At 43.1% G+C, this 12,202-nt stretch overlaps 1 protein-coding gene across 22 annotated transcripts in view; it reads left to right on the forward strand.

The window, feature by feature from the left end:
* The window catches only part of DYSF (dysferlin), a 237,169-nt gene that overhangs the window by 187,425 nt on the left and 37,542 nt on the right, over nt 1-12,202 (forward strand). For all 22 annotated transcript variants that reach the window (XR_004054403.1, XR_004054402.1, XM_010361938.2 and 19 more), the window contains one exon: nt 7,868-7,966. Coding sequence is in view for 20 of the 22 variants with exons in the window: in XM_010361938.2 (XP_010360240.2) it covers nt 7,868-7,966 (99 nt within the window). In the remaining 2 variants the exon portion in view is untranslated. The remainder of the gene's footprint in view (nt 1-7,867; nt 7,967-12,202) is intronic.

The following is a 12,202-nucleotide window of genomic DNA, read 5'->3' on the forward strand; positions in this document are numbered from 1 at the left end:
GAAGGAGATACAATTAACAAATATAACAAATATTACCCACGTAAAATCTATGGGATATCAGGTGGCAATAATCACTGTGGAGAAAAAGCAATGAAAGGGGAATAGGAATTGTTGAGAGGGGGTTGTGATTTACCATATGGACAATAACGAGGGTGAGACTAAGGCTGCACTGGAATCAAGACAAGAAGGAAGTGAGGAAGTGGCTTAGGGATCTATCAGGGGGAATAGTGTTCCTGCCAGGGGAAGGACATGAGGGTGCTGGAAGTGTTCAGGACCAGGAAGCCTTGTTGGCTGCAGTAGCACGAGTGAGGAAGAAAGCGGAAGGACGTGAGATCAGGGAGGTGTGGGGGCTCGATCACAAGAGACTTTAGAAGTTATTACAAGGGCTTTAGTTTTATTCTGGGTGAGCTGACAAATCACTGGAGGGATGTGCACAGAGGGTGACAGGATCCGATGTACATGGCTGTTGGGTTGAGCATGGATTCAGGGAGCAGGACGGCAAAGGTAAAGGTGGGGAGGCAAGTTAGGAAACTGCTGCAGTCATCCTGCATGGGATGATGGGGCTGGACTGGGGCGCTAGTGATAGAGTGGTCTGGTTCTGAATATACACTGGAGGTAGTGCCAGCAGGAGTGACTGATGGATTGAATGAGGGTCATGAGGAACAGTAGTCAAAGGTGATTGCAGGGATTTTGTCTTGAGCATCTGGAAGGAGAGAGTTGCCATTTGTTCATATGAGGAAGGGTGTGGGATAAGCAGACTGGGCAGGGATGTTCAGAGATAGGAATCTGGACTTACCTTTGAGAAGCCTATCAGGTGTCCAGTGGGAGATGTCACATGGGCAGCTGGAGTCCAGGGAAGGCATCCAGGCTGGACAGAGCTCAAGGTGGGACTCATCAACATATGTGCTATTTAAAAAGCTAAGACCCAGGGAGAACCCAAGGGAGCGAGAGTAGATAGAGAGGAGGGGCTCAAGCACTGAGCCCCGAGGCACTCAGATGGTCAAAGCGTGAGTGACAAGAAGGAGGCAGCAAAGAAGACTGTGCAGGTGTGGCTGGTGAGGTGGGAGGACAACACTGTGGTGCTCCAGACAGTGGAGCTCTGCAAGGTGAGGGGAGATGCTTCAGGGACAGAGGAGTGACCACTTCTGCCAAATACTGCTCCTGGATTGATTATTGAGGTCTGAGTCATTGGTGACCTTGACAAGAATGTTTTGAGGGAGGACAGAGAACGGAAAGATAAGAATTAGAAACAATAAGTATGGGCAACCCTTTCTAGAAGTTTTTCTGTAAAGGGGCGAAGGTAATGAGGAAGAAGCCAAAAGGGAACGTGTGGGCAGAGAGAGAGACATATTCTTGGTGAATAGTGGGGCACTGGTGCCCATGTGTGAAGGCCGACTGGAATGACCCAAAGGGGAGGGATGTTGGTGACACAGGAGAGGGCGGGGAGAGTCATGGGGTGATGGCCTTGAATGGGCCAGAGGGGATGAGCCCCGGGCATGAGGGCAGAGGTTGACCTTGGGTTGGGGTACAAGCTGAGCACGCGCAGGAGCAGAAGGGAAGTTAGCACATGGCATGGGCACTGCTGGGGCTTGGGGAAGTCTCCTCTGGTTGCTTCTGCTTTCTAGGAGAAAGGAAGCAGGGACATGGGCTGAGCACGAGTCTAGGGAGGAGGTGCTAGAGGGCTGGGGAGAGGGCAAGTGTGGCAGGTGGTATCAGGAGAAGGGGTGAGTAAAGGGCCAGGGAAGTGAGATGGGGTGCTGGGTGGCATGGGGGCTCCTTGAAGCTGTGCCAGGAACTTGGTGTGAGACCCAGCAGCTGGTTTCATGGTTTTCTTCAGCCACATTTGGTTGTGGGGACCTGATGCGAAGTGGAGAAGAGCTGGATTTAACCCCAGGTGGCGTTGGCCAGAAGTAAAATGGAACAAGAGAGGCACAAGGAGTTTAGGAGAAGGAAAGGGCGAGGGGGTAAAGAAAGCATTGTAGGACCAAGAAAAGATTAGTTAATATGTAAATCATGATTCTGTCACATGCATCATTTCTGTTAAAGGTGTGAGTGATTGATTAGAAGAGGGTTTACCTGTGGGATGTAGGAAGAAAATGGGGGCAAAAGTCACTGAGCAGCCAGCCAGCTGGCGTGGCTGGGAGGAAGGTCACAGGCCATTCGTCTCAGCAGCTGTGAGTCTGCTGGGGAACAGCAACCACCAGACATCACCTGGAACTTTGAAGGAAGAGGGAATTGTAGCCAAGAGGGGAACTTGGGGAAAACAGAGCGTGGTAAGATTTAGGTCCCGTTGGTGGTAAATAACTTGTTCTATTAAAAAAAAATTGAACTCTTATTTCCTTAGAAAGAAACACTTGAGATTCCTGCTTTTATTCTTTTGTTTGATGTTATATGGTTGTATTTGATCATTTGTTCTTTTTAATTTTAGCAACTTTATTGAGATAATCCATGTGAATACAGGTTCTTATTTAAAGTGTACAATTTAATGGTTTGTAGTATATTAACAGAGTTGTGCAACCATGACCATAATCCATTTTAGAATATCCTTATAACCACAAAAAAAAAGTACCGAAGAGCATTTATTCCTCATAACTGTCAAATTTATACTATTTTTCCATTACCGATTAGATAAATGGAGTCCTGCAGAGGCTAAGGAGTGAGCAGTCCCTCCCAACCATTCCCAGCCCCTGGCAACCACTAAATATTTTTTGTTTCTATATATTTGCCTATTCTGGAACTTCATATAAATGGAATCCTACAGTACGTGGTCTTTTGTGATTAAATTCTTTCACTTAGCGTAAGGTTTTCTAGGTTCATCTATGTCATAACATGTATCAGTTCTTCATTGCCTTTTTATTACCAAATAATGTGCCAGTGTAAGGATATATCACATTTTCTTTATCCATTCATCGGTTGATTCATATTTGGGTCTTTCTACCCTTTAGCTATTATGAATAATGCTGCTTTGAACATTCATGTACACGTTTTTGTGTAGACATAAGTTTTCATTTCTCTTGGATATATACCTAGGAATGGAATTGCTAGGCCATATGGCAACTCTATGTTTAATGTTTTGAGGAACTGCCAAACGGTTTTTCAAAGTGCCTGCAACACTTTGTGTCCTCACCAGCAGTGTACGCGGGTTCCAATTTCTCCGTATCTTCACCAACACTTATTATCTGACTTTATGATGATAGCCATTCTAGCAGGTGAGAAGTGGTTTCTCACTGAGGTGTTGATTCGCATTTCTGTGATGTCTAATGATGTGGAGCATCTTTCCATGTGCTATTGGCCATTTGTATATTTTCTCTGGGGAAAGTCAACTTCAATCCATTGCCCGTTTTAAAACTGGATGTTTTTTTTTTTTTTTATTGTTGAGTTGTGAGTTCTCTATATACTCTGGATACAAATCCCTTATCAAATATATGATTTGCAAATGTTTTCTCCCATTCTGTGCGTTGTCTTTTCACTTTATTGGTAGTGTGTTTTGAAGCATCTTGCTGTTGTTCTTTATTTAAAATTTTTTAATTTCTAAATCTATGCAAGGAATACTTGCATACAATGAAGAATTAGAAATTTTTGAGTTATATACAAAATAAAAGGAATAAAACATGTACAATTTTACCATTCAGAGTACCACTATGAACATTTGGGGTTTAGTCCTTTTGTTAAAATGAGATCACATTATTTTTTAGCCCTTTATAAATCTCATCAGTTGTGAGTAATTTTTCATGTCAGTAAATATATTTTCCCAGCATCGCTTTTTAGGTTGTGTAATGTTTAATCATATGGATGTACTGTTTATCCAAACAGTTCCTTATTGTTGGATACTTAAGTTGCTTCCAATTTTTCACTGTTTTAAATGAAGTAAAATCTTTATGCATACCCATGATTACTTTCTTTGCATAGAATTCTGGAATAAGATTCCTGTGTCAAAGTGCATGTTCTTTTAGGCTAAGGAAATGTGCAGCCGATTTGCATTCTGGAATGATAGTGGCCATCCGTGCCCACCAGCAGTTTGTAGGAGATTAGCTCTTGGCCAAGAAGCTAACCAGGTCCATGCAGCAACAGCAATATTACCATTATCAGTGAGAGCAAGAAACACTTATACTGCATTTATGTGCTAGGCACAGTTCTGAGCACTCTCTCGATATTGACTCATTGATTCCTCACAATAACTGTCAAATTGACACTATTATTTTTCCATTATAGATAATTGAGTCCAAGAGAGGTTAAGTAGTGACCCAGTGTCACACCACTGAGTGTGGCAGGATTTGAACACTGGCAGTCTAGCTCCTGGGTCCTGGCTTCACCCACCCTGCTTTACTGCTTCTTTATGTCTATGTCACACGAAAATTATTGGCAGAGGCACCTATATGTGCAAAAGCCCAGAAGGGAGAAAGCCTGATACTGTCAAACACAATGCTGACTATTGCTTTAAAATATTCTTTATAATGCTAAGAAAGCTTCCTTTTAATTCACTGAGAGGCTCATTTGAGAATAAATGAAAAATTCTAGCTTCTTAAATGTCCATTTTTTGTTTGTTTGTTTTTGTTTTGCATCTTATAAACTAGGGGCTGGCAAATTTTTTTTAAAGGGTCAGATAGTAAGTATATTAGTCTTGGGGGTCATGAGGTCTTTGTTGCAATGACTCAACTCTGCAATTGTAGCTGAAAGCTGCTATAGAAGATATTGATATTTAAATTACGAAACTAGGTAGCCAGCCAGTAGGCCATTGTTTTCAGACCTCTGCTGTAGATGATCCTGTAGGGTTTCCTCTCCTGACTCACTGATGCTGAGCCACTCTTGTATTCTGGAATAACCCAGCTTGACCACGCCAGATTGAGTGCTGCCATCTGTTTGTTAGTGTTTTATTTAGGATCTTTATGTCTCTCTTCAGGAATGAGATTAATCCGTGTGTGTGTGTGTGTGTGTGTGTGTGTGTGTGTGTGTGTGTTGCTTTGTCAAACTTTGCTTCATAAACGAATGTAAAAACTTTTGTCTTTTTCTATACTGTGGAACAAAGAATGATTCATTCTTTGAAACATAGAATTTTTCCCCTGAGAAATGATCTTGGCCTCATGTCTTTTTTTGGAAGTAGTTCATTGAGATCTTTTCCACTTTCTTTTAAGGTTATTGATCTCTCCATGTTTTCTACTACTTTTGAATCAATTTTGAAAATTTTTATTTTCCTAGAAAATCATTCACTTCATCTACATTTTCTAAGATTTTGTCGTTGGTTTCAGCCTCGTAAACCTCTTAATATTTTCATTGTCTCCAATAATATCTTTTTATTTGATTTTTCTCATTCCTAATAGTATATCTACTTATAAAAATTAGATTTGATAAACGTTTATCTATTTTAATGGTCTTTTGAAATCTTGCTCTGGGTTTTAATGATCAATTGTAATATCCTCTTTTCTAATATATTCATTTCTATTTATAATTTTCTTTGGTCTTTCTGCCTTTTCCAATTTCTTGAATTATCAGGTAATTTATTTTCATTTTTTTTGTATAAAAGTGAAAACACTTAAGATAAATTTTTTTTTGAATACAGGCTTAGCTACAACCCATACATTTTGGGACATGTACCTCCTATTGTTGGTATTTCCTGAGTATCCGAGATTTTAGTTTTCGTTTTCTCTTTGACCAGGTAGGCTTTAAGCATACGCCTTTAAATTTCCAAAAGGTTAGTATTTTATTTAAAATTTCTCATTTTTGTAGTTTACTGCAGTATGGTCAGAAAATGTGACTGATAGTGGTTTTATTTCTGGGACTTTACTGAGATTTGCTTTGTGGCTTTTTTATTTTTTTCTAAGTGCTCCAAAGGTGCTGGAAAAGAAGGTATATCTTCTGTTTTTAGTGTACATGTTTGTCTATTTAGTTGTCACTGTTAATGGTATTATTCAGACTATCTGTCTCTGACTCCTTTGGAAATTTACTTGGTTATTCAGGATTGAGGGAAGTGTGGTACCTTCCCCACAATTCTTGTTCCTGTCTTTTCTTTGTACAGAACTCACTGGTTGGTTGTCTGTCTGTGCCTGACTCTGGGCCTGAGTTATACACTCAAACCTTTAAGTATTTGGGCTGGGAAAGAAAAACAAAGATTTAGGGGCACTCAACAGCTAAATTGGATTCCATTCTAACCATTTCTACCTAAGTGTCCATGTTTGCTTGTGTGCCAGTATGTGCCGTTTTGTGTTTCTGTGGGGGCGTATGTGTGTTTTAGCATGCACATCTCTCTTGGACGTGACTGTGTAAGTCTGTTCTTCTGCGTGTGGTTTATCCTGTGAGTTTGATATGTATATCTGTATATGTGTGTCACCCATCGCATCTTTTTCTTTAAATGGAACTTCAAACATCAAGGCTTGGGTCTGCCTTGCTCTAAGGTAGCTTTTTCTAGAGTGGTTATAAGTCAGAAAGCTCTGCCATGCTGTACCCTACCCCACCTGACCTTGTTTCCTCTCTCCTGGCTGCAGAAGACCCTCCAGGTAAGTGGGTCGTCTGGTAGGGCCTGGCTGCAGATTCAGCCTCACTCTGGTACACATTCCCTGTGTGGTGTGTCTGGAGACCACCTGGCCACACAAGGGGTGTTAGGACCACACTTCCAGGATGGGTGGAGACTCGAGAACCTCATCCTACCCTCTCCCCAGGGTGCCTGTTCAGGAACCCTTGACCGGGCTCCAGCTTGTGTTTGCCCTTGGTAAGCCAGAGCTCGGAGCACTTGGCTTTAGTTTGAAGGGGCCACGAGCATTTTCAGAAACTCTGTGATAGATATTCAGTTCCTGGTGGAGAATCAGAGCAGGCTCCTGGGAGATCTTCTAGCTTACCTTCTCATACAGAGGAGGAAGGCGAGTTCGAGAATGAGCTCCTGACGCCGTGTACTTGGCCCTTCCCACTAAACCAGATGAGCTCTAATGGTACAGATGGGCACAGACTGAGTGATGAGACCTTGGTGAGCTTTTGGGGTGGACTGACCATCCCACTTTCAGGGAGCTTGGTGACCCTCTAGGTGACAGGACACCCTGCCCCCTGAGACAGGACACAGCTGAAGGAATATTCTAGACACCAGAGCTAAGAGGGCCTGCAGACACACCGTGTATAGGAGGAGTTAAAAGGTGGGGAGGTCAGGATTTGCCACAACAGTCCTGTTCACCTTTTCCTGCAAATAAGAGTGACTGGAGGAAGGATGCAGGTGTCACACAGAAAATGTGCTGTCACACACTTCCTTTCTTCTCACCTGATACCTCACATTTAGCAGTGTCTGTGGAATAAAGGGTACTTAGTATTAATTGATTTTCAGGGACTCTGCCTTGATCTGACCTTGATCTGACCTTGGGGAGGCTAAGTGCTGATTTCCAATGCTTCCTTTATTGCCTGGGTAGGGAGACGGGTGGGCAGAATAGATAAAACTCTTTTGGGTCTGAATTTTCCTGGGTCTCCTGCATTTTATTCATAAATAAAACATTATTGACATTTTCCCCTAAGAGTTACCCTATGTACCTTCTGATTTTGGTCTCAGTGTGTTGGGTCCCTGTGATGCAGGAACTACAAAGATGCTTACGCCCACTTCACAGAAAGGAAAAGGGAGGCTGGGGAGTTTGACAGAAACACACATGCTTGGGGGGCAGAGCCAGGGCTAGAGCCTCCGCTTTTCAACACCAACCAAATGCTGAAACTTCTTCCTCAGTCTGCAGTCTTTGCCCCTGGAGAAACAGAGGTTTCCTCTCTCTGCTCCCCCAAATCACCCCTAGGAAAGCCTTGTGGTCCAGAGCAGCCCAGCAGCAGAGGGAGGGTTTCCAACTCTGAAGGACGCTCCTTGGCAAGTCCTGTTTCTGAAATGGTCTTTTTCTTTCTACCCACTCAGGAGGAAGAGTTTATCGATTGGTGGAGCAAATTCTTTGCCTCCATAGGGGAGAGGGAAAAGTGCGGCTCCTACTTGGAGAAGGATTTTGACACCCTGAAGGTAAGGCCTCTCTTCATTCTGATGGTCGCTCTGTGTGTGTGTGTGTGTGTGTGTGTGTGTGTGTGTGTGTGTGTGCTGGGCAGTGGGAGACACAACAGAAAGAGAGCTCGTGCAGTAGATCTGTTTGCATTTGCCTCCTCATTCGGTGTCTGAGGGTGATGAATGCTACTAGACCAGCTGGGTGAGAAAACCACCCACTGATTTACAGCCTGAAGCGAGTGTGGGCTGGGATAACCAAGACAGTATTCCCCGGAGAATGCTGAAGAATACAGAAGTGTTTAGAGGTGAAATGATCAGTGTTAACATGCCCCAGCTTCCCCGCCACCACCCAAAACAGGGTGGCCCCCCTGACTGATTTTCAAAATAGTCAACATTATTAATATTGCATGACATTGAAAATTGTTAAAGCTTGGAGATGGGTAGGCAGGGATTTGTTGTCCTATTCCATGTCTTTCAGTGTTATTTGAACTTTTCTATAACAGAAAATTTGTGTTAAAATAAAGAGCATCAGTTTGAGAATGTACTCCTGACCCCTAACTCCTACAATTGGGTCAGAAAATTACCTACAAATCTGAAAATATGGGAAACCCTGTTTCTGTGGAAAAAAACAGAAATGAGTGAGTCAAATTGTGGTATTTTGAGGAAATTATACAAATATAATTATGCTTTGAAAAAGTGGACTACTTTTAAAGAAGATAATCAGAGGTGACTCAGAAATTACTCCTTAAAGGAGTTGCATGATCTCCCTGCTAGGGTTGCCAGTCAAAATTCAGGATGCCCAGCCGCATTTGAATTTCAGATTAACAATGAGTAGTTTTTAAATATCAACATGCTTCAAGTATTGCACGGGGCGTATTTATTTTAAAATTACTGGTTATGAAACAGGAAAAGTTCCCTTATCCCCCTCACAAGACGTGCAATGGGGGTGTGGCTGGCTTCTTCGGTGCCCTGCTGCTCAAACCTCTAGGGGAGCATGCAGATGGGCAGGTTGTGGGGCTCCCACTCCACAGCAGTGTCCAGGGGTGAATGTTTACAGCTGAGGCCCCAGTGGGCGTGTGTTACAGAATGCTATTTCAGCTTAGCCATCTGTAGGCGGCTTGTGTTAGCTCAATTAGACCCTTGCCTTATCGCGAGGACAGAGGGCTTTCTGTATCCCGGGGTTTCTTGCCTTGGTGTACTGAAAGAATTGGATCACACGTGGGCTTGGAGATTGAGTGCAAGGTTTTATTGGGTGGAAGTAGCTCTCAGCAGACTGGGGAGCCAGAAGGGAGATGGAGTGGGAAGGTGGTGTTCCCCCGGAGTCGTGCTGCTCAGCGGCTTGGACTCTTCTCCCACCACCCGGGCCAAACTCCGCGTTGTTCCGCCGGTCGATGGCCTGCCGCCCTGCTGGGGACTGTTGGTGTGCTCCTACGCCAGTGGGTCCTTCTTGACACGCCAGTGGGTCCTTCTTGACATCCCATCGCTCCTGTGTTCCTCCGCTGGTGTGTTCCTCTCGATGTCCAGCAACTTGTGTTCCTGCCCGCTAGGGTCTCGGGGTTTTTATAGGCACAGGATGGGGGTGTGGCAGGCCAGTATGGTCTTGGGAAAGGCAACATTTGCACAGGAAAACAGAAATGCCTGTCCTCCCTAGGTCTGTGGGCACAGGCCCAGGGGTGAAGCCCTCGCCCGGGACCCCATCGTCCCCTACCGAGCACTTCCCAGACCCTGTTCTGTATCAGTTATTTATTTCAAATTCAGATTTAACTGGGAATTGTGTATTTTCACTTACTAAATCTGGCAACACTACTTCTGGATTATAAATGGGGGACACTGTACCCCGCAATTACCTCCCAGGCTTGGAGAGGAGAAAATGAGAGGTGGGCGTAGGCTGTTAGACACATAGAAAAGGACCCAAGAGCCCTTTGAAAGGGACTGGATGAGAGAGAGTTGCTACCCTTGTCAGGGTAGCAGGTGGCCTGGGCTTTCAGGTGATTCTTTTGGCGCAGAGCCTCTGCTAGGCAGTCTGGAGGGCAGTTTCACCAGGCGGCAAAAGTTGTCTCTGCTCTATGGGCCTGCCTGGTGAATTGTGCCTGGAGACCTGGCTGCTCAGAGATGAGGCACAGGCAGCAGCAGCCGCGATCCTCAGGCAGCAAGTTCTTTCTCGACTTGATAGTTGGGTGTGTGAGGTTGGGCAAAGAGACAGAACTATTTGTGTACCAGGAAGAAGGTCTGACACATTAGGTCTGGCATGTGGTCCTGTGGCCTTGCCAAAAAGTTAGACAACCCAAGCAAGAATGAGGACTCCTGTCAGGGTGGCCCATGGCCCATGGCCCTGGCCCCTCACTGCTCCCTCAGGTGCAGATGCTGAATTGGCACCCAGCCCTCCCGCTTGACCTCTTGGAGGAGGTCTCTGACAGCATCCAAGTGAAAATAGGCTGTCCAAAGCAAAATGCGTTCAAACTATTTCTGGGGGAAAACTAGACCTGGAAGAAACGCTGGTTCTTTAAAGATAAGTAAATGGAAGAAAACCACCATCACCAACATGGGTCTTTGAAAAATAGCCTGCCGGCCAGGCGCGGTGGCTCAAGCCTGTAATCCCAGCACTTTGGGAGGCCGAGACGGGCGGATCACGAGGTCAGGAGATCAAGACCATCCTGGCTAACATGGTGAAACCCCGTCTCTACTAAAAATACAAAAAAAAACTAGCCGGGCGACCTGGCGGGCGCCTGTAGTCCCAGCTACTCGGGAGGCTGAGGCAGGAGAATGGCGTGAACCCGGGAGGCCGAGCTTGCAGTGAGCTGAGATCCGGCCACTGCACTCCAGCCTGGGCGACAGAGCGAGACTCCGTCTCAAAAAAAAAAAAAAAAAAAAAAAAAAAAAATAGCCTGCCACATTATGGAGAGAATGGAGCACACAGTGGGTACAGGAAAACAGATTTTAGAAATCACTAGCATAGGGGGATGAAACAACTCCTAATCTACATAGAAAAGTATAGGAACAGAAGATACAACAAGAAAACATTAAAAACAGAAATCACAGAAAACACATAGTAGAGAAAGAACAAAACATCTTCACGCTCCTAATTAATAAAGACGGACTAAACTCTCCCATTAAGTGATAAGGGCTCTTAGGCTATATCAAAAGTCAAAATTCATTGTACTGTCTTTAAAAGACACATCTAAAACAATACAACTTAGGATGGCTAAAAAATAAATATTTCGGAAAACAATATTTTAGCAAACAAGGTAAGTGTAAACCAAAGGAAAACAGAATTTAAAGTAAAGAGCAAAGGAAGCAAAATAGAGTGTTTCATATAAATGAAAGGTGTACATTTCAATGAAAAGACCCTCAAATATTTATGCATAGAATAGTAAAGCTTAGAAATACTTAAAGCAAAAATGGATAAGAATATATAAACTAATATCTCACACAGATAAAAGCACAAAATGACAGGAATTAAAGTTGCAGTGGGGATTTCATTACACCATTTTCCTTAACTCATCAAGCAGACAACAAATAAATAAGAAGATAAAAGATCTGAATAACAAGGTAAATGTTTTCTAAGCTACGTGAAGTTAAAATTATAGCTTTAAAATAGAGAATAAAAATAGTAAAAAATGGAGAATACATTTTTTCCTGATGCTCAGCAAATACTTACAAAATTTGATCACATATTAGTTTTGTAGTAAGTTACCAAAAGCAGAAATCTTACAAGACAGATTATAATGCAATAAAATGAGAAATTAATAACAAAAGTTTAAACAAAAAAATTCAACCACTTAGAAATTTAAAAAATATTTTATTGGGACTTCCAGTATGAACATGGCTGCATAAGTCAGCATTTTCCCCCTTTTCTCTTGGAAACCATTCAAACCCACAAAATCCATTTTCAGAAAAGTTGGAAACAAATAGAAGCCACAAACTTCAAAATATATGTAAGGGCTGCTCAAAGACAACTGAAATTGGTTAGAGGCCACTCAGCAGTAAATAAAGAGAAGATACATGCAGAATGTTGTAAGATCAGAGTGGTAGCAGATCTCAGAAAGCCCTAACAAAAATATACTTTCTAATGGAAGAATGTTGATAATTATTTAGGACAGATAATGGTTCCATGGGGGTTTATTATCTTTTCTCTTTACTTTTGTGTGTGTTTGAAAATATTCATAGTAGTTTCAAAATACAGTTCCTGAAAGTGAGGTTTCACCATGAAATATAAATGTTATATCCTTTGTTTATAACCGTGGATATGGAAACTTT

This window comes from Rhinopithecus roxellana, chromosome 17 (genome assembly GCF_007565055.1).
Source record: "Rhinopithecus roxellana isolate Shanxi Qingling chromosome 17, ASM756505v1, whole genome shotgun sequence".
Lineage (NCBI taxonomy): Eukaryota > Metazoa > Chordata > Mammalia > Primates > Cercopithecidae > Rhinopithecus > Rhinopithecus roxellana.